Source organism: Megalobrama amblycephala, linkage group LG5 (assembly GCF_018812025.1).
Source record: "Megalobrama amblycephala isolate DHTTF-2021 linkage group LG5, ASM1881202v1, whole genome shotgun sequence".
Lineage (NCBI taxonomy): Eukaryota > Metazoa > Chordata > Actinopteri > Cypriniformes > Xenocyprididae > Megalobrama > Megalobrama amblycephala.
The window spans coordinates 36598393-36619762 of record NC_063048.1 but is presented as its reverse complement, the minus strand read 5'-3'; the positions used below and the strand labels follow the sequence as shown (position 1 = coordinate 36619762).

The window sequence follows — 21370 nt, the reverse complement described above, 5'->3', positions numbered from 1 at the left end:
TAATGACACACAGTACACTGTGATCACGGTACCTGTCATATTCTGTCTGTTCTCTGTGCTTTATTTATGTGGTCTTTTAGTTTGCGTTTTGCCCTGTTCTGTTTTTGTTTCCTGTGCCATGTTTGCAGTCCCTTTTGTAGTTTTCTTGTTGATGAGGAATGCTCTCTGCTCTCCCTTCCACTAAGGATGAGCAGGTGCCACACACACTCTGTCTGGTCTTTGAGCGCTCTAGCCGGTTCCAGCAGTCAGAGAAGCTATTTGTGTGCTTCGGGGGCCATCATGGATGTGCACATCGCAATATCATTGTTAAAGTGATATATCTGCTCTAGTGACGCAACAAAGTTGAGATGTTTAACTTTGTGCATGCGATCCTTCACTACATCATGGAGTGTTGGCAGCAAGATGGAGAAGTTATTTTAGCAGTCACCAACTTTCCAATAATTTATAATGTCTCTGTGTACATACGCTGGTGCTCACTGTGCCGTCTCCGATCCTGAATGGTTTCTTGAATCCAGATAGATGGGCGCTTGCGCTTTCGCCGCAGATAAATAGCCACAATGGCAAAAACCTCTTGATGCTTCTCATTCATCTTTGATCTCTTTAAATCGTGAAACATTTTATGTACTGATTCCATTTATATTTAGTCTTTTCTCTCCTAAATGGCATTTGTTTTTAGCAGCAAGAAAACGGATTTGGCATAACATCCATAACTGTCATTCGTAAACGTTACTAGGAAACCAGTGGTGAGAACGCCCACTAGTGAGTGACATGCACGGTCGCTGGCAGAATGCAGTTTCCAGCTGGTGTACACACAGTGTTATCCCTTGTGTGTTAAACTAAGCGCTGGTGTTTCCCATGTTCAGTGGCAGATCGTACCATTATGGATAGTGCATGTTGATGGACTCAGTTCGGTTTTCTGCTTTATATTTAAGTTGTTTTGTGTTTTTGTTGTCATTATTGTTATTTTATTACATTGTCTGCAATTAATTAGATCCCACTCTCCCTAGTTTCTGGCTTTGCCTCGCATTACAGTAACATGGGACAGGTTAACCTCCTCACTTCTGTTCTTTCATATTTATTGCCAGGAGAATACAATACAGGAAAATTGTATAAATATAAATGAAATAATGCACATAAAAGCATTAGATATCATCACAGGCTTATTCCCCCTGTCTTGTTAAATAACCACTGTCCTGCCCAAACTGAAGACATAAACTGAGATTAAAAAACATTTTAAAAGTGGACAAAATCTTACCTGTAAGTGGGCTTCCTAGGGTGCAGATAGAGGTACAGACTGGGTTGTTACAGGTGCAAGTCACAAGGCCTATTAAAAATCCAGCAGAAGGAAATTTAATTATAAAAAAATTAAAATAGTCTGTGTTTTTACTATAACCTGCTCTTCCAAACTCAAACACACACAGTGTTTGGACACGTTACAGTGCTTGTCTTAGGGGTGATAGGATCTGCTTTTGCTTTGCATCAATTGACCAACAGTGGTATCATCATCATTATCACTGACAGCAATGATCAATCATGACAACACTGAATTGTGAAAAATACATTTTGTACTTTAATTTGTTTGTGTTAAAATTTAATTTAATTTAGGACAACACGCACCTGGCTTTCTTCTGACTTGCTGACATGTCATTCCATCTGGCAAAAACCACAGCTCTATTTCTGTACACGTCTCATTCATTCTTACTTCATATTTCCCCCCATCATTTGTTATGCTGAAATCGCGTGTTTTGCCAGATAATGTTTTGCACTGTCCTGGAAACCAGAGAGAATATTTGATAATTATTGAAAAAACACTATCTAAAGAGTTTTGAACTCAAGAACAGTTAATAGATAAAATATACATGTTTTACCTAGAGAAGATGTGTTCATTTTGACATTCATTGTGTAAACATCCTTTATGTCTGTTTCACAACCTGATGGACATGTCAGTTTAAAATCTGGAATAAAATGAACTCAATGAGTTTGTAACTTGATCTGTCAGTCGTCACAAGAACATTCAGATAATAAATATACAGTATTCACACAGTCATGTTATCAGTGTATATTTCACATCTACCTGTGTTGCATGAGTCCCCGAAACATGGATCTTTGAAATCATTGCCAACTATTACTCTTTTTGAGAAGCCTACACAAAGACAGAATTAAAAAGCTATTATGTAATGTATGCCATAATTATATAAATGAATTTATATTCACACATTTACAGTCATAATGTTTTTAAATCATAGAATGTCATTTGGTTTTATTTACATTTAGATTTTTTTTTCTAATGTTGATAAATCCTTTTTTTTTTTTTTTTTTAAATCAACATACTTATCTGGTGTGAAGCACAACAGACGATCATCAGCCACAGAAAATTCAGATTTTGTCGCGACATAATTGCTAAAAACACCCTGATATAGATGCAAGTGTTGAATTTTCTACAGGTATTTATTGATAATAAATCTTGAAATTTAAAGCATTTTCTTATTACATTGTTGAGATGAAAGTCCACAGTCCAAGAGGAGAGAGTTTCATCCGTTTACAAATGAAGCTGTACGATTATGATCCACCGCTCAGAGACACTGTAACAGTGACATGCAGTTCATTTGCATACATGAAAATCATGTTTATTTGGGCTTTAACTGTGAATTTCAGTGTTCAGGTCCAGTTTATCAAGTCACTTTTGTTCACAGAGAAAAATGTAAGTGTACAATTATATTTAATAATAGTAGCGACAAGATTGCAATGAAAGCATAACCTTTATTTGTGGTTATCAGACAATATTTACAGATTAAATTCCCAAACAGAAAATGTCAGGTTTTAACACTATTCATAGAAAAATAAATAATTGTTTATAAAGTTTCTTTCTTTCCTTTCAATAAATGGCACTTTCTGTAATATTTTCTGTAATATTACAGGTGTGGGATTTTAGTTTCATCCTGAAAATGCAAATTTGTTTTCTAAATGAGGTTCAGTATAGTTTGTCACGTGTCGCATATGCTCAAACATGGATTATAAACTCACATTACTAATATTCTAGACAGTTTAATCCTCCCACAAAAACAGACAGTTTATAGTTATGATCATCAGAGATATTTGTTTAGAGGGATTTCAGTAAAGTTGGACCTTTTTAGGATCATAATTTTATGTACATACACATAGCCGTTGCTAGAGGGGAGAAAGATGGTGACAGTTCTCGGGAATTCATGGATTTAAATTCCAAGTTACTGCATCAGGGACCTGGATACCCTAGCCGTGGCCCTCCTGGGTTCTGTTTGCTTTTGATGTCGACTGTTAAGCGACTGAACGCCAGTAGGCGGGGCCTGTAGTGTGATGTAAAGCTATTCGACAGTGTCTTGCTCTGGAGGCAGTCATATGCAAATGTATTTGCATGCACCATGTCACAAATCCCACAATATCAAAATGGGACATTTTTGGAGCATGATTAAATATACTGAGGAGGACATTTTAAACTATGAAACTGGCAGGATGTTTTAATGGTTCAAAGACCTCTTATATGTCAAAAGATCAAGGCAAATTTGATTTCTCATGTCACGACCCCTTTACAATAGCTGTTTTCTATGTGAATATATTGTAAAATGTAAATGTTTATTACTCCAGTCTTCAGTGTCACATGATCCTTCAGAAATCATTCTAATATGATGATTTGATGAAACATTTCTGATTATCAATGTTGAAAACAGTTGTGCTGCTTCATATTTTTGTGGAAACTTATGATGCATTCAGGATTCCTTGATGAATAGAAAGGGTTAGGAAGTTATTTGCTTTCCTCATTGAACATAAAAATCATGCACAACATTAAAGCCAATAAATCTGAATTCAACAGGTGAAATGCACAACTGGATAGAGGAGGTTTATTAGTCACTGTGATTTACAAGTATTGAGTCAATAGGTGGTTTTAACTACAACTACATGTGTTGCACTGAGTCTGTGTTCAATTATCTCATTCACATCTCCAACTCCAGCCTCAGACTCAATTATGAGTTACAATCTCACAGCGCCCTCTAGTGTTACACAAGCATATATTACTCCATCATAAATGCCAAATATCAAATACATTACTGTAAACAAACCTGCAATAAGAAACATAACTATTAATATATTTATATGTAGAAAGACTAAATCAAAATATTGAATATAATGCACATTTATGTTGTTATGAGAGCAATAGTAAAAATTATCATATTAATGCACTGTATAATAGAAACAATATTATTTTCACTTTTGTTTAAGTGTCAGAAATAAGGCTTAAGTCAAGTCAAGTCAAATTTATTTATATAGCGCTTTTTACAATTGGTAATTGTTTCAAAGCAGCTTTACATGTTAGAAGCACAGAAAAAAGAGAAGTGGTTATAAATAAGCTGTACAAGCAAGCGTGGTAATATGTAACATATACAAGATGGTGCTACATTAAGCCAATGTCGGTTGACTCCCAGGGGTGGAAAAAAAACCCTAGGAGAAAAACCCAGCGTGCTAACACTGGGAAAAAAGTCCTAGGAGGGAAAAAACCCCTTGGAAGATATATATAATATATGTAAATGGATATGGAGATCAAAATCTGAATTATACATTTTTATTATAGAGATTAAAAATAGATTATATATAAATATATGTAAGCGGATACGGAGATTAAAAATCTGAATTTTAGATGCAGCCAGAACTGGATCTGTAGGCCCATTGTCTCCTGGGCTACATTGTAGTCAGGTCCAGACACAGGTTCTCCATCTGATCTGGATACGGCCTGGATCCAGCACCCGGCAAACCTCAGGATAAGCAAAGAGACTGATATTAGCGTAGATGCCATTCTTATTCTGATGTACAGGTATATCTAGTGTTATAGGAAATGTTCTCTAGTTCGCCATCTTTATTTCTCTAGCTCAACTCTCATAGAATGGAACGCACAGGATTGTGGGATATCAAATGCATCTATGATGCCTTCAAAAATCGATGAGATGAAGGCATCTCAGGAAACAGCAAGTGAAGCTAACATTGGATTTGGACATGCCTTGATGCCTTCATATCTTGAAATGTGTCCTCTGAAGGCAGCGTTTTCCAGTTTTGCTATGGAAAATTACCAAATGCCCCAAAATAGATAAATGAAATAAAATAAATGCTATACAGTTAAGAATATATCATCACTGTCATGCGGAAAGCCTTTATCTCTATATTTCGTCATTTTTATTTTCTTTTGTTTTTAAAAATCAATGCTGTATGTGGGTTTTACAAAAATGTAACCAATGAAAAGGATTTAAAAGAGCTTGTGACAAAACCTCGTAATTCCATTGGATCCTCAAACTGTCAGTCAAACCTCATAACTCCTCCCCGCCTCTGTCTAGTAGCGGGAAATTCGGATCATTTTCCTGTACAGAACTTATGGAATGTTGCACATTTGCGGTCAACACAAAATTAACGAATCACTCTCTGGGACAACTCGTTGTTCTCGAGTCATATTAAAGATTCGTTCAAAATGAACAAATTGTTCATGAACGACACATCACTACCTCTGTCGTGAATGAATTGCCGCACAAAGTTTGGAGATAGATCTTCTCTGCTTGTTTGCAATGCAAAGGTAAATAAAGAACTTATGTTTGTAAAAAATGTACAGCGTTTTCTTTGCTCAAGAAAAACTGTCTATAAAGGCTAATGTTTTATGCATTTAAAGAGCGGAGAAGAGTCTGAAAAATTCCCGTCTAGTTGTAGCCGATATTCTACAGCTTTAAATATCTGGCTTCATCTATTATATCACAAAAAACTGAGCACCCTTATAGCTACAATAAACTTTATAACCTGTAAGTTGATGAAAACGAATAATGCAATGCATTTACTGTCTCAGATGCAGCTGTTCCACTGACAGACAAAATGTCATTCACTGGTCAAAAATTTTACAACTCCATCTGAGCTTGATTTTCATAAAATGTTGATATAATTATAACACATTCATGTGTTTGAGATATATAAAGCCACAATACCGACTTTGATGACATGTTGATGTTTAATTATTTAAAAAATGAGGTTTCTTCCCAACATTGATGATATGTAGATTTTTTGTTTTATCATCACCATCATCATATAGCTACATAATTATTGTGTTCCTACCTGACTTAAGCTAAAGTTTTACATTAAATGTGAGTACTAATTATAATATAATATCCCATTTTAATATGCCATTTGAAGTAATGCATATTTGTGCAATTTTGTTGTTTTAGTACATAGTGGTGTACCATGGAAAAACTGTTACTTATCAAAACTGTGCCATAGCAAGAAAAAGGTTGGGAAACACTGGTCCAGGAGACAACATGGGTTTCTGTCTTATTTAGGCTGATTATTAACGTTTTCCACTGCATTATTTTTGGATTGAACGATTGTTGTGGTGGAGCTGGACCTTTCTGGATCATCAGAGAAACAACCTTCTATGTCTTTGTGAATGTGGTAGTAATACAGGAAGAGGAAAAACCCTGAAAAAAATCAGAGACAATTAATCCTACTAATTTGCCAACTGAAATACATTTCACAGATTTAAAGTTGTTTGCATGATTTTTTTTTTAACTGTAATTATACCCATTATAAACCCTTATAATTAATTATATATTTGAAAAAGAAATATGTAAAAATAAAAATTGAAAAAAAAAAAAAAAAAAGAATTCAAATAATTTGCTGAAATTGGTTGGAAAAATAGAAGAATTCTACTAAACCAAATGTAATATATGTGATTTGTTTCTCACCCTGAAACGAGTTCAGCACGGTGAAGATGTAATATGAGGGAATGAGCATCGCTCCATAACTGAAGAACGCCACAGCCCACGTCAGGCCGAAGAGCAGGAACAAACTCAACACCATCATGAGCTGCTTTCTGAACGTTTTTTTCTTGCCATCAGCTGCTCTTCTGCGTCGGGTTTGAACAATCCTAGTGCAGATAGTGATGAAGATTCCTGACGTGAAGATAAAAACTAAAGCGTAGTAGCCAATGTTCACTATGTAGTGAATAAAAGGATCTGTAATCCAGCACCTATAATCAGAAGAGAGTTCAATATAATTAAGACAATCAGAAGACACTTAAACGACTGTCAAATTAGTCGAAGTGCACATCCCTAGTTTTGAGACCACAGGACTTAGAAACACAACAGCAATGGTAGGGAAGTTCAATGCTGGACCACTTATAGCCCCCCAATAATAAAAAAAAAATCTCCAGGGGAAACTTGAACAACTATGATGTGAATGCTCAAGCGTGGCGGCCATGATAGCTGGAGGCTCTGGTGTGGCAGCCATGACGTGAAGGGGCTCTTTATAGATCAAACTGCAGTTAAATGGAGTTTTTGTCTTCTAGAAGAAAGTGATTCTGAACTGCCTGACGAGTCATCAGTAATTCCAGTCTCACTTCCTGCTGAACCTACGTAGGTTTGTAACTAATTTGCAAAATGCCAGCTTATGGCCTTCATTGGCTGAACAGCGTCTGCTTTGCACCACCCTCAAACACTTTAGTGGTATCTGAGACTGGAAGAGTTTGGTTTGTGTTGTTCATGTCAAGAAGATGCTGTTTTCTGCTGCCATAGCATATCGACTTGATGAGATTGATACAGTAAAACTGTCACCGTCGTTACTGTTCGTATCACGGTGCATCAAGTGCTAAGGAAGATCTGAGATTCAGGTATGCAAATTAAAGTTTAGCTTCCAACCAATCAAACCAGTCTGGGCCATTTGACCAATCAGAGCAGCGCAGGCTCTCAGAAAGGCGGGGTTTAGAGAGACGAAACCTTGATCGAACCGTTTCAGACACTGAGAGAAAAGAGCTGATGCTGCAGTGGATATTTTGAGAAAATTGAAGTTTTTTTTTTTTTTTAAACCTTGTCAACCTGTTGTGGGATACTCCAAATAAAACTAGGAACCTTTAAATTTATAAAGGTTTATAAATTTATATTACTATAATAGGGACACTTCAAGTTTCATTAATTCATATATCTGTGTCAACAGAAAAACTTACATTTGTGTGGTTTTTCCAGATGTTGTGTTTATAATCACTGATTTAAATCCTCCTATTGAAACAACAGCTACGACTATAGGAGCCGGAAACGCTGAAAACACACAGAGATCAGGGCTATTATAATTCACTAAAAACCATATTAAAAAAAAAAATTTTCTTTAATTTGAAATAACATAAACTTTAACTAGGAGGAAAAAAAATTATGAGTCAAAAACATAAAAGTATCATGACAGTTCATAAGACGTGCGCTATATATATATATATTTTTTTTTTTTTATTTATATACATTTTTTATTTTTTTCGGGAGACTTTTGAAAGCTTGGAGTCTTAACTTTACAATGAATGTAGCAAATTTGATTAACTCCTAAATAGTGCGGAGTCATCTATTGAAAAATAAAATTTTTTTTTCATAATTTATGAATTTTTTTTTTTTGTATAATGTACTGCAATGTGTCAAAAATCATACAGCTCAGATAATCATGTGTCATATGTCATTTGAAAGGTCTTAAGGAGTAGAATACAACAAGGATTGTTTTGGGCTTTGACTAAATTTGAGTGAGTTTTGGTATGTGAAGCCCCGCAGGATCCATATGTAAATAATATACCGACGTGCCATTTATGTCACGTTTTTGCTCATAACTTCATTAAACATGCTCAGATTGTGGAAATTTGCAAATCATTATTTACAGCTGATTAAAATGAGTCCAACATCAACATAATCAAATAAGTGGATCGTGAGATATTCCTCATGGAATTACGACACATAAAACCCCACAGGTGCACAGACGCTAACTAAAATCAGGTGAAGCTTTCATGTGGCATTTTCGCTTATAACTTCATGAAGCATGCATACAGATCGTAGAAAATGGCACATCATTACTTACAGTGGATGCTCCCGATTGAAATGAGTCCAAAATCAACATAATCTCTTGTGTCATGAGATATTCCTCATGAAGGAACGATTTACTGGAGTCAATGGCTAAACAAAAAGGCTACCTTGGTTCCAAATGCTGTAACTTTTGATTACGTTATGCAGTCACCACAACATCTGAATCAGATGAAGCTCACATATAGAGGAACATCACACCAAAAAAAAAAAAAAAAAAAAAAAATGGAATTATCCCCCTACCTTATTTCCTTCATGAGATATTGCATGTCAAATTATAAAGATATGTAAAATTTCCCTTGAACACATTTATTTATTTATTTGCATTTTATTAGCAGTTTCTCTGCATGAGAATGTCCAAATTTAATTTTTTTAAATTTAAAAATTAAAGTTTTCTTTCAAACGATATTAACTTTTTGACTCTCCTTGCTATAGTTTTGGAGTTACGAGTCTTTACTTTTTTGTATGTCACTCAGAATAAAACAACTCTGAAAATGCTTAAGGGGTTAAGTGAACACTATAACAGGACAGGTGTTTTGTTGATGTAACTCACTCCAGCCGAACACGGTGATCTTCCTCATGTAGTTTGTGATGGTGACGTTCTGTCTGATGAGCCATAAGTACATATGAAGAGCTTGCATGAAGAACCAGGTGAATGTAGTCAGCATGGAGTAATGCATGAGCAGCGCTATGAAGACACACGCAGCCTTGACTTCTGTGTTGGCGATGCTCTCGTTTGACAAAAAGGATAAATTCAGGAGAAACAAAGCCACAAACATGTTCATCAAGATCTTTGTGGCCTGATTTGATTTGGCTTTCCTGTTCAAATATAAAAACAACCTGTATTTGTAACATGCATTTACGCATTTAGCAGACGCTTTTATCCAAAAGATGAACAAAAGCAATTGGTCAAAGTTCAAAGAACTTTGAACTTCAATTGGTCCCACTTTATATTAAGTGGCCTTAATTACTATGTACTTACATCAAAAAACAAGTACAATGTACTTATTGGGTTCATATTGAATTGCAAAACACATTTGCAGCTATTGAGGTGGGATATGGGTAAGGTTAGGGAAAGCTTTGGTGGTATGGGTAGGTTTAAGGGTAGGGGTAAGGGTTAAGGGATGGGTCAACAGTGTAATTATAAATGTAATTACAGAAATTAATTACAGATGTAATTACATGCAGGTGTTTTTAAATATAAGTACAATGTAAAAACATGTATGTACACAATAAGTGCATTGTATCAAATGATTAATTTAAATGTAAGTACATAATAGTTAAGGCCACTTAATATAAAGTGGGTCCCTTCAATTCTTTAAGTACTGACAGCACAAACTAGATGTTAAATTTTAAGATACTCTACCGTAACAGGAAATGCATGAACAGAGCGACGGACAGAAAAAACATGGAGATGCCGGAGCCGATAGAAGTGATGAAACTCAATGAATCCACATATGGCGCTGTGATGTTTGCATTTACATCTGTAGGAGACTGAGAGATCAGATATATAATATTAAAGCTGCAAGCAGCGATGAAAGGGCCTTAGGAAAACAGAGCACGGTGGGCAAAATGCATTTAAGTATATGAATATAGGAGGACTGCGTCAGTCATTTGTATTTGCAGCACTTCCTGCTACCAGCTGGTGGCGCTATGAGTATAACTACATTTTGGCATGTAGATGTCTTATGAAACATGAAGTTTGAGGCAGATTGGACTTGAGTTACAACAACTTCCTGTTTTGTGACGATAATAGCATGCTTTAGCACTCAGCTAAGTGTTGCTAGCATGTTTTAAAATGTTTGTAGCATGTTTAGCACTCAATTGCTTATTTTAGTATGTTGCTAGTAGTGCATCACAGTGTTATACACATCACTCCCTGTTGCCTTTTGGTGGCGCAATTACTATAATTGAATATTGTCATGTAGATTTGTTCAAGGCAGGACTCTTCTCAAACGTGGAATTTGGGGCAGACTGGACGTCGTATGCCTGAGTTATAGCAACTTCCTGTTTCATGGCGTTAATCGCATACATTAGCACTTAGCCAAGTGTTGCATGATTTAACATGTTTCTAGCATGTTTGGTACTTTATGGCATATTTAAATGTGTTTCAGGGATTGAATTACAGTGTAAAGCATGCCATTTCCTGTTGTCCACAGGTGGCGCTATGACTAACTGAATATTTGCATGTAGATGTCTTCAGGTCAGGACAGGTCAGACATATTCATAATCATTACTTTATTAGCAAGCTTTATGTGTGTGCTTGAGCGCTGATTAGGCTATGTATTATATTTAGGCAATTGAAGGCTGATTTTGATTTACAGTATATACACGTGCATTTAGTTTAATCACTTAAGTGAATGACTACGAGTCAACTAAAATTTTTACAGCCCTATTAATTTATACAGTGAAGATTATATGCACAGAAAATTACTTGTGTAGTGAAGTGAAATGAAGTCGAAGTAACCCACACTCAGAATTTGTCCTCTGCATTTAACCCATCCAAGTTAGTGCCCACACATTAGGAGTAGTGAGTATTGTGAACACACTACAAGCAGTAGACACACACACCCGGAGCAGTGGGGAGCCATTCGCACCCAGGGAACGATTAGGGATTTAGGTGGTCTTTAAATGAAACTCTGAGAAGATTCTCACCATCAGCACTGCAAAGAACGTCAGATGTGAACACGAGCACTTTATGGTGTTATTGTCGACTTTTTCTGTCTCACAGCCAGACGTTGTCCATGTAAGATTTCCTTTGATGAAAACAAAGAAGTAGATTAAATTAATTATATAAACTAACTTGATGGGAACTGATCAATACCATAAGTGAATTTACCTTTTCCATCCCAAGAACTGCAGGACGCCTCACCGACCTGTATAATGAAACATGTTAATTTGTTTCCAGAGCATCTGGTCATTTATAATTAAATAATAAAAAAAGTTTTGCAACTAAACCTCCATTACCAGGTCTTTCTTTGTAAAGAACATTTCTATATTGTCGGTAAGGTTGGATATATTTGCCTTCATCGTTATTCCATAAACCTCATTGTTCAAAACACTCTGATTTTTAGGAAAGCAAATCAAACAGAAAAGTGTGAATACAATAGATCAAGAATCTTTTGTTGAAATAATAGATTTTCAATTCATACGAACAGTTTATATGATAAGCCATATTATCATTATAACAGAAGTGGATATGACCAGTGTTGGGGGTAACGCATTACTTTTTAATTTACAACAAAATATTCAGCTCACTTTTTCAAATAAGGAACTCAAATTATTTTGATTTCCCATTTATTGGCGACAGCTCTTCTATTCCCATGTTAAGAGAAATCATTAATAAGTGCAGAGGCATTGTAGTTCTAGCTCTAGGCATTTACTCATCTCACTTTCACAAAAACAGATTCAGTATTCCTCAAAATGAATAAAAACAGTGAAATGCAAACTCAGAATATTACGCAAACCTGCACTAATTAAATATGTTAAATATCACAAATATCCTTTGTGTATTTAATCTCACTTTATTAACCAATTTCTTTGCTGCTTACCTTTGATGGTCAGATTCAACCATACTAATTAGCAAAAATTGCTTTAAATAAACATCAAATTTTTTGTTTATTTTTTTGTTTTTATTGTTGAAGAGTGCTGAAATTTCTTGTTTGAGCTGCGCCCTCTACTGTACCAATGTGAATTTGCATTTCCTTGAGCCTGAGGTTTATTCATTTCACTTATGTTGTGAAAGGGCCTTTACAATAGCCAAAAAAAAAAAACAGAAGAAAAAAAAAGAGCCCAGCCCAGCTGAGGAAAAAGTAACGTAACACATTACTTTCTATAAAAAGTAACTAAGTAAGGAAATTTGTTACTTTTTTAGGGAGTAACACAATATTGTAATGCATTACTTTTAAAAACTTAACTTTCCCCAACACTGGATACGACTACTAAAAGATAGAAGATTTGTGTCAGGATGGAAAAGAGCTGTATGTAAATACATTATTTTTATAATGTACAAAAATTATTTAAAAAAATTATTAAAAAATAATTTAAAAAAAAAACAACAAAATTATGCTTATAATAATGAATATAACAGAATATAATAATGACAGAATTGTAATTTATGTTTATCCTTTAAACATTCCTTAAAATGCTCAAACAAAGAATGTTTACATTTTACCTTGTTTCCCATATTATTGAACCGTAGAACTCCAAGAAACGCTTTTCCATTGTTTTCCAAACGTGATTTATTAAAGGCCTCCTTGGAAATCTTTACAGACCAGGAAACATTTGGGACACTTTGACAATCAACAACCTGTGAAAAGAAGAATTAACATTGATTAATGAAGAATCCTAGTCCAGGTGACACTAAACTTTTTGAGGCCTTACATTGACAATGTTTGGATCTGAAGCATAGCATGTGTCTTTAGTTTCTGTGTTCTTGTCTTGTATTTGGAGAACACCAATAGCGTTCCCTATGGCAAGCCCTGCATTCCTTGTGTTGTCTTTTTCCATCTGCTCAAATAGAGTATCCAACTCCTCCAAGGCGTCCCTGCAAAACCAGTTTAATCACTTGGTATTCTGTAATGGAGTTTCTTGAAGCCACTGGCAACCGCACACTTACGATGCTTTTGAGGAATCAACAACTCCATCCTTGTCTTCTAAATCAACTCTAGTTATATTATATATTTTCTCATGTGGTTTAAGATGGTAATTTCCATTCCCTTCAGAAGCTGTACTGGTTTGACTCTTACTGCAGGTCACACACCTCCATTCTTGGTTGTTGAAACTCAGAATGTATGTGCTTCTTTCTTCTTCAGCAAAGAAATAAATAAGGAATGAATTTAATTTAATTGAGTAATAATTGAATCTCAAAGATTAAAGTGATTTCATATATCAGGTATTGCTTATTTATTAATCTATAAACATCATAGTATTTAGTAACATAATATTTAGATGCTTATTCTCAACAGTTCAAATTTATCAATGACATAAATTGACTAATATCTTAGTGATTTTTCTCTAAAGAAATATGCTGTCAACTTTGATGGGTGTGAAACTAAATAGTAGTTTATAAATCTTGAGTCACACTTACCTCTGCATGTATTATTGTCATATAAAGCATTTCTACATCTCTCTTCAGGATCGACTGAAGGGGTACGCCAACAACCTTAAGAGACCATAACACATAATTGAACATAATTATCAAGACTTCTACAGCTTTGAACTGAATACTTGCAAACTTAGAACAGAATAGCAAGGAAGGTAATAAAGACTCAACTGCAGAGTGTTGATACTGATTATCTGGGGCCATATGTATAAAGCTGCTCAGAGTAAAATTTTAGTCTTAAAGGGTTAGTTCACCCAAAAATCTAAATTATCCCATAATTTACTCTCCCTCAAGCCATCCTAGGTGTATATGACTATCTTCATTCATATGAATACATTTGGAGATATATTTAAAAATATCCTGGCTCTACTAAGCTTTATAATGGGAGTAAATGGGGGGCAGATTTTACAGCCCAAAATAATGCATCCATCCATTATAAAAAAAAATATATATATAATCTATACAGCTCCAGTGGGTTAATAAAGGCCTTTTGAAGTGAGGCGATGCATTTTTGTAAGAAAAATATCCATATTTAATACTTTATAAATTCAAATAACTAGATTTTTTAACTGATTTTTAACTGATTTTTTACTTGCATTTGGCGCTTTGAACCTTGGCGATCGCGCTAATAGTGTCCTGCAAATGACGCTGTGAGCTCGTGCAGCTCTGTCAGAAGCAATACGTGCATGAAATAAAGGTATTAGTTAACGTAACATTTTGCAGTTTATTAATTGTTAAGGCCATTTTGCAATTTCAATCATCAGACATCTTTTACCATCTTTTTCGATAGGGGAAAAAGTTCCAGGGGTTCACCTCCTTCTGCCATCCTACACACACACACACACACACACAAGTGACTGACTGCTCGCACCAATGGAGGTGGAGGGGTCGTGTTACTCACTACGCTGCACACAGCCTAGAGGATTCCTGCACTTTCTGTCTTTGACTTGACATAAACAGGTCATACCGCATGAACGGTATAGTATACCTAGGATGATTGAGGGTGAGTAAATCATGGAATAATTTTTATTTTTGGGTGAACTAAACCTTTAAGAGTGCTGGAGAGGTATCATAACCTAGTTAGGATTAACAAGATGGCAGCAGAGAGGAAGAGACCACACACTTTCCAGCAAAGATATAATGTATATGTATATTATGTTAAATTATAATATGATGATGGGAGTTGATAAAATGATACAAGTTTGGTCATAATGACCTTTTTATTTACATTATATGTTTTCTTAAACCATCAGTTAAAATGAGGAAAATATTTTTTTTTATATTTTTTTAGTAATTTTAAATATGAAGGAAGAACAAAGCACTAAACTCAAGTAATTTTATCTGACAAAATTATTTGCCAGAAAACTACAGCTGCAGGTTTAAAAAAAAAAAAAAAACATTGATAACAACTAGGGGTGTAACAACACGCTCAGGTCACGATACGGTACGTATCTTGATACTGAGTTCAGGATACATATCACGATATTTTGAAATAAAAAACTGAAATTCAAATAAGATTTATTTAAAAAACATTAACACATTCTAGCTCTTGTATTACCTTTACTACTAGATATATTTATGGAGATAAGATATAAAAACCACCCTGTACAGCTATGATCAGCATGCGCATCACGACCGCGTTGCTTCCAATATGAGCGCGCCTGCCATGCGGCTACATTTCAAATAACAGTCTTATACACGGAAAAGACGCAATATGTGAACGGCCCCTAAGACATCGCAAGCATCTTTTGCTTTTCTGTGAAGCACAGCTGTTGCTGTGGCACTGCGGTGAAAGAAAGCCATGATTTTTCTCACGCGACCAAGCAAGAGAAAGACACGAGAAACGTTTAAACCTGCTTGCAAGATTCGATGTGTGTGCGAAACACTTACTGATTAACACACACCATTAATATGCGGTGACAACCCGGCTTCTCTCACTGCCACCTCCATGTTGCAGAGTAGGTCACGTCGGCAGCTCAACCTCAATAAGATTAGACTGCCGTCATATCGTAAAAGTATCGCCATCACGCTATGATACCAGGGATGGAAATTAACTTTTTTTTCCACCGGCCAGTGTGGCTGGTGGATTTCAAAATCTACCAGCCACTCAATGTTTTTACCAGCCACTTTCTTGTTTTTAACCGACAATGTGTAACTGCATGTGAAAATTAATACTACAAGATCTACAATACTTAAGCAGTTTATTTAATCTCAAGTCTCAATGAAATACTGACATTTTCTCTTTCTCTCTTATACACACACAAACCATGAACTGATATAGGCCTACATTTCAGTACTGTTCGTTCAAACCGCCACCGGCGGGAGGGTCAAAGTGAATGACAAGTTCCGGCAACCAATCGGAATCCTCTCAAGCGAGGACCTGTACATTCCAATTGGTTGCCGCCGAACCGCGTCATAGCTCATTACCATAAAGTTGACATGATTTCAACTCTCCTCGACGCTCTGCATTCACACGGGGCGCCGGCGTTAACGCTTCTCGTTTACTTTGAATGGGTGACGTCATGCGTTGCCGAACTGAATTGTGGGTTCCGTCGCGTCGCTTCACTCGCGTTGCAAGCGGCAGAAGTTGAAGATTTCTCAACTTTTCAAGCGCCAACGCAGGCGTCATCCAATCAGATCGCCCTATGCAAATACCCTAGAGCAGTCGCAGCCAACTGCGTTCGTGCAACACCGGAAAGTAATGTGATTGGCTGTAATCACTATAACGGTCGCGTCAGCACAAGCTTCAGACACGCCCTCCATCAAGCGTTGACGCTGACGCCCCGTGTGAATGCAGCGTCAACGTCCAGGACGCGCCGTGCCGCTCTCGCCGGAGCTCGCCGGAGCTCGCCGCCGGCTCACATTGAAAATGAATGACTTCCTGTCACTTTGACGCTCTCGCCGCCGGCGGTGTGAACACAACGCGTGCGATGTAACGCCTCATTTTTTTTTTTTGAAGGTGTGCCTCCTCTAAAAGTGTCCGCCGTCCAGGTGAAACAGTATGCTATTTTTATTTACCCGCCATGGTGGCCGGTAGGTGAAGCGAGTTTACCCGCCACAACACAAAATCACCCGCATTTGGCTGGTGGAGGGTGCTAATTTCCATCCCTGTATGATACATATCGTAACATTTTTGCATCGCGAAATATCGTACTGCGATATCGTTACACCCCTAATAACAACATAATCAGTTATTAATATTTCACTGGTTCTCTCTTGTTTTGGCATGTGTTCATAATTTCTTTGCATGATTTGGTATGTTTTATTGTGTTATCACAAATAAAACAATTGAATCCAAGCACAACTACACAATATGCTTGCAAAATCTTTTGGCCACTACTGACTTTGTTGGAGCCGTTAATGGAACTCATGTTCACATCATTGCTCTAGCTATAAATGAAGAGATGTATATCAATAGATGTGTGATTTGTGATAATTTTGCACAATGCAAATTCATTTAAAATATATATATATATATATAAATATCAAAATAATCCCAGATGAACAAAGTGATTTGCTGTGTGTTGATATGCAAGTGATTATTCTCATGCTAATTACTTCTTATTTGATTGACAAACAAGCGTGGGATGAGGTCTGATGACGACACAGCTTAGATGTCATTGGTCAGAATCTCTGCGCTTTTACAATATTCAAACAACTTCAGTTTTTCATGCAGTGCAGTCAGATTTCATACAATTCTAATTATATTGTGTTGTGTTGAAAATGGCAAATGGATTAGAAAAAAAAATTATTAATATTAAGATCAAAGAGCCTAGTCTTATGCTGCACTTTCTTTTTGCCTCCACACACTTGCTCTGTTTTCTCTGGTTGTTCATCTGGCCGGTTTGCTCTTGCATGACAAGCTGCACATTTATCAGTGTAAACTCTGGGACGATAAACTTCTGGTCACTTATTTTCTTTCGTATTTATTGCTAGGAGAATTATATAAATATAAATGAAATAATCACCTAAAAAATGAAGTTAAAAAGAAAGCACAGGCTTATTCACACTGTTCTGTTAAATAACAAACTGTCCTGCCCTATTTGAAGAGATAAACAGAAATAGAAAACACTGTGAAAAAGGACAAAATCTTACCTTGATCGTTGCTGCTGCTGCCAATCTCATGGCAAATCATACCTAATGCCAATCCCACAGAAGTGAAGTGATTAGAATTATTACAACCCTCAGTAAATATAATTGACAATTGTCTAAAATAGTCTATTTTATAATGATCTGCTCTTCCAAACTCAGAGACTCGATGCTCACTCGAACAGCATTACCCCGAACAACTGAACATGCAAACTTCATCCAAACTTTGTGTTGTGTGTGTGTGAGTGTGTGTGTGTGTGTGTTAGGGTCATGAAAAACATGAATTTGTGAAAAGTGCATTTGTACTTATGTGGTGTGTGTGACGGTTGTTGTGGATTTGGACTTTGGAAATAAAAAAGCAACAAAACTAAAATCTTCAACACTAACACTGTGTCTGTTTTAGGATGACACACACCCATTTCATTCCACCCAAACGGTGCCAGACAATTAACATTTGGGAATATCCACAGCTTTATGCCTGCAAACGTCTCATTCATTCGGACTTCACATTGATTCCCATTGTTTGTTATGTTGAAACTGTATGTTTTGCACTGTCCTGAAATCAGAGAGAACATTTTACATTTGTTGAAAAAAATACTCTTTAAAGAGCTTTGAACTCAAGAATGTTTTATAAATTAAAAAATCACAGGTTTTACCCTGAGATGAGATGTTTAGTGTGACGTTCATGTGAGAATTCTCATCAAGTATACCATAATCTGATAGACATTCCCAATTTATAGCTGGAAGAAAAACAGAAATTAACTTGAGTTTGTCACTCGTCACAAGTGCTTTCAGACAATAAATATGTAGTATTCACTAGGGGTGTGACAAGACGAGACTCGAGATTGAGTTCACGAGACGAGACAAGATTTTTACACACTATTTTTAAGAAATCCTCAATGGTGAAATACATGACTAGTAAAAATATTCTGCAGGTGTATTTGAAATGTTTTAACATCATCTTGTAATGAATGTCATTTCAGTTCTACTTTCTGAGTATGAATTATCATATGCAGTAAAAGACAACAATACTCAAGTACTGTAAAAGGTTTTACTACAAACTCAACTGACTGACTTCTCTTCTGCATGATTTCAGTCTCTTCAGACCTTACTGTACATGATTTATGAGCTTCTACAACTTTTGACCTCCTAACTGAACTCCTCTCCACAATCTGATCATAGAAATAAAAACAGTATAAATAAAAATGGTAACACTTTACAATAAGGTCTCATTTATTAACATTAATGTATTAACCAACATCAACTAACAACAAGCAATACATTTGCTACAGTATTTAATAATCTTTATGTTAGTTAATAAAAATAGTCATTCATTGTTAGTTCATGATAGTTCACAGTGCATTAACTAATGTTAACAAATGAAACTTTACTGTTTGTGCTTAATAAGATTAAGAGAAAACTGTTATTCATTTTTATGGTAACACTTTACATTAAGTGCAACCATAATCACACTCTCTCATATTAAAAGTGCAAATAAGAAAAAGATTTTCTTTGATACAGAACTAAGAGATGGTTACAACTACACTGCCCAACCTAAAACAGCTTTCATATTGAGAGATATTTGCATTCATCAGGGAGCCGCTTTCAAAATACGGGGTATTGAAATCACGTTTGAATGCGCGCTCGTGTTTACTTTCACTTTCGCGATCGCGCGTAACTCTGTGAATATGGAGCGGCGGCGACCGTTATCCAACTGAATTAAATGTTTTTTATTTGAATACAAAGCAAACGACAGTAGAGGCGTAATGTAAACGTAGCGATGGCATATTCTTTCCGAATCATCCTAACACTCTGTCATGGAAACATCACGAGACTACTTTTCGCCTCGACGAGAAATCTCGTCACAGTTTAGTCTCGCGAGATCTCGTCACACCCCTAGTATTCACACATCTACCTGGATATGTTGTTGAGATACTTGTTTTCCAGAAGCATGTATCTGTCGAATTGGCTTGGATTTTCAGTTTTTTTGAACAGGCTGCACAAAAACAACATATAAAGCGATTATGTAATGATGTATAACATGGTATAAAACTTTATTTTAGATGTTAAAATTTAGATGCTCACACTCATGTTTTTTAATCATGTTATTTTTTGTTCACATTTAAATTTGTTTTCTATTATGCACCAAACAACACATTCACTGGCATTTATCCAATGGTCTGTCTGAATACTCTGTTCTGTTTGGCTGGAAGTTGTGAAATAAAAACGTTTATTGCACAGATAGTTCCTGTCAGTTTAATCAGCTTTCTATATTAATGCGCTGATTTCACTGAAGTGCACACACACATACGTCTCTCGAAGGTCACGCTGCACACACAGAAACATTTAGGAAAAAGAAACTTTTTTCTGTCCAGTGACTTTTATTAATAAAAATGGCTATGTTACTGAATCGCTGCATTATATTTCTCATTATATTTCTTACATCACTGGTTTTGAAGTAATTAAACTCACAGCTTCATTAGTAATAGACAGAGAAGCTGAATAGACCAAGGTAATTCACACACATCTCTCATCTCTCTTGTGATAATAAATTCAAATTAATGCTTTAATTCTTAACCTTACGCACTACTTTATCTCTGTGTCTGATTCAGAGCAGACAGAATGCTGGATCTAACGAGTCGTAACTGATGAAAATAACAGTAATTTTTTCCCTTCTGTTCAAAAATTGTGCTACAAACATTAACAGCTTTAACTTGTCAGTACTGGAGGACCATAGTGTAAGTGGGAAAATCCACGGCTATCTGTGCAGTAAATCATTTGAATGCCCTCTGCTTCACGTCAAGCAGTTCTTTGTCTCCACATCATGCATTAAATTCATTTAATTTAACAGCTAGATGTGGATTATTCCTTACATATTTCTTTTTAATTTGATAATGTATTTTTTAAAGCAACATACTTATCTGGTGTGAAGCACAACAGACGATCATCAGCCACAGAAAATTCTGCTTTTGTTGAGACATAATTCCCAAAAACAGCCTGATAGAGACACAAGAGTTTGATTTTGTTTTCTTCAGGCACTGACAATAAATCTTAAATCTTGAACCATTTTCTTACATTTTTGAGATGAAAAGTCCACAGTGCAAGAGGAGAGAGAGAGTTTCATCCGTTCACATGAAGCTGTGTGATTATGATATGCAGGTCAGAGACACTGGAAAACTGATATACGGTTCATTTGCATACATGAAAATTATGTTATTTTGTGCTTTAACTGTGAATTTCAGTGTTCAGGTCCAGTTTATCAAGTCATATTTGTTCACAGAAAACAATGTAA

The 21370-nt window shown here is 35.8% G+C and overlaps 2 protein-coding genes across 3 annotated transcripts in view; both read right to left on the bottom strand.

Annotated features, from left to right (window-relative positions):
* LOC125269237 (adhesion G-protein coupled receptor G1-like) overlaps nt 1–2674 on the bottom strand; it is a 68044-nt gene extending 65370 nt beyond the window's left edge. The window contains exons 1-5 of the mRNA XM_048192113.1: nt 2332–2674; nt 2075–2143; nt 1869–1955; nt 1618–1770; nt 1256–1324 (exon numbers count right to left, since the gene is read on the bottom strand). Coding sequence (XP_048048070.1) covers nt 1256–1324; nt 1618–1770; nt 1869–1955; nt 2075–2143; nt 2332–2395 — 442 coding nt within the window. The 5' untranslated portion in view covers nt 2396–2674. The remainder of the gene's footprint in view (nt 1–1255; nt 1325–1617; nt 1771–1868; nt 1956–2074; nt 2144–2331) is intronic.
* A 2073-nt stretch (nt 2675–4747) lies between these two features.
* Nucleotides 4748–21249, bottom strand: LOC125269238 (adhesion G-protein coupled receptor G2-like). Of its 2 annotated transcripts, none has more exons than XM_048192114.1 (18): nt 21154–21249; nt 20996–21075; nt 19994–20074; nt 18735–18818; nt 18494–18634; nt 18085–18126; nt 13975–14049; nt 13504–13693; nt 13269–13431; nt 13060–13194; nt 11853–11948; nt 11725–11761; nt 11541–11641; nt 10252–10379; nt 9439–9704; nt 8000–8090; nt 6744–7027; nt 4748–6476 (listed from the first exon to the last, which is right to left on the bottom strand). In XM_048192114.1, coding segments are annotated over exons 1-18 (2142 nt in total). In that variant the 5' UTR covers nt 21156–21249; the 3' UTR covers nt 4748–6330. The 2 variants fall into 2 exon arrangements, with proteins under 2 accessions (XP_048048071.1, XP_048048072.1); XM_048192115.1 differs by having other exon boundaries at nt 13504–13690.
* Nucleotides 21250–21370: the final 121 nt, after the last annotated feature.

Excerpts from the sequence above, each read along its gene's own strand:
- LOC125269238 (XM_048192114.1), bottom strand. Across the intron at positions 9,705-10,251 it reads TTCATGCATTTCCTGTTACG|GAAAGCCAAATCAAATCAGG; the intron begins GTAGAGTATCTT and ends ATATTTGAACAG. Across the intron at positions 7,028-7,999 it reads TCTGGAAAAACCACACAAAT|GTGCTGGATTACAGATCCTT; the intron begins GTAAGTTTTTCT and ends TTCTGATTATAG.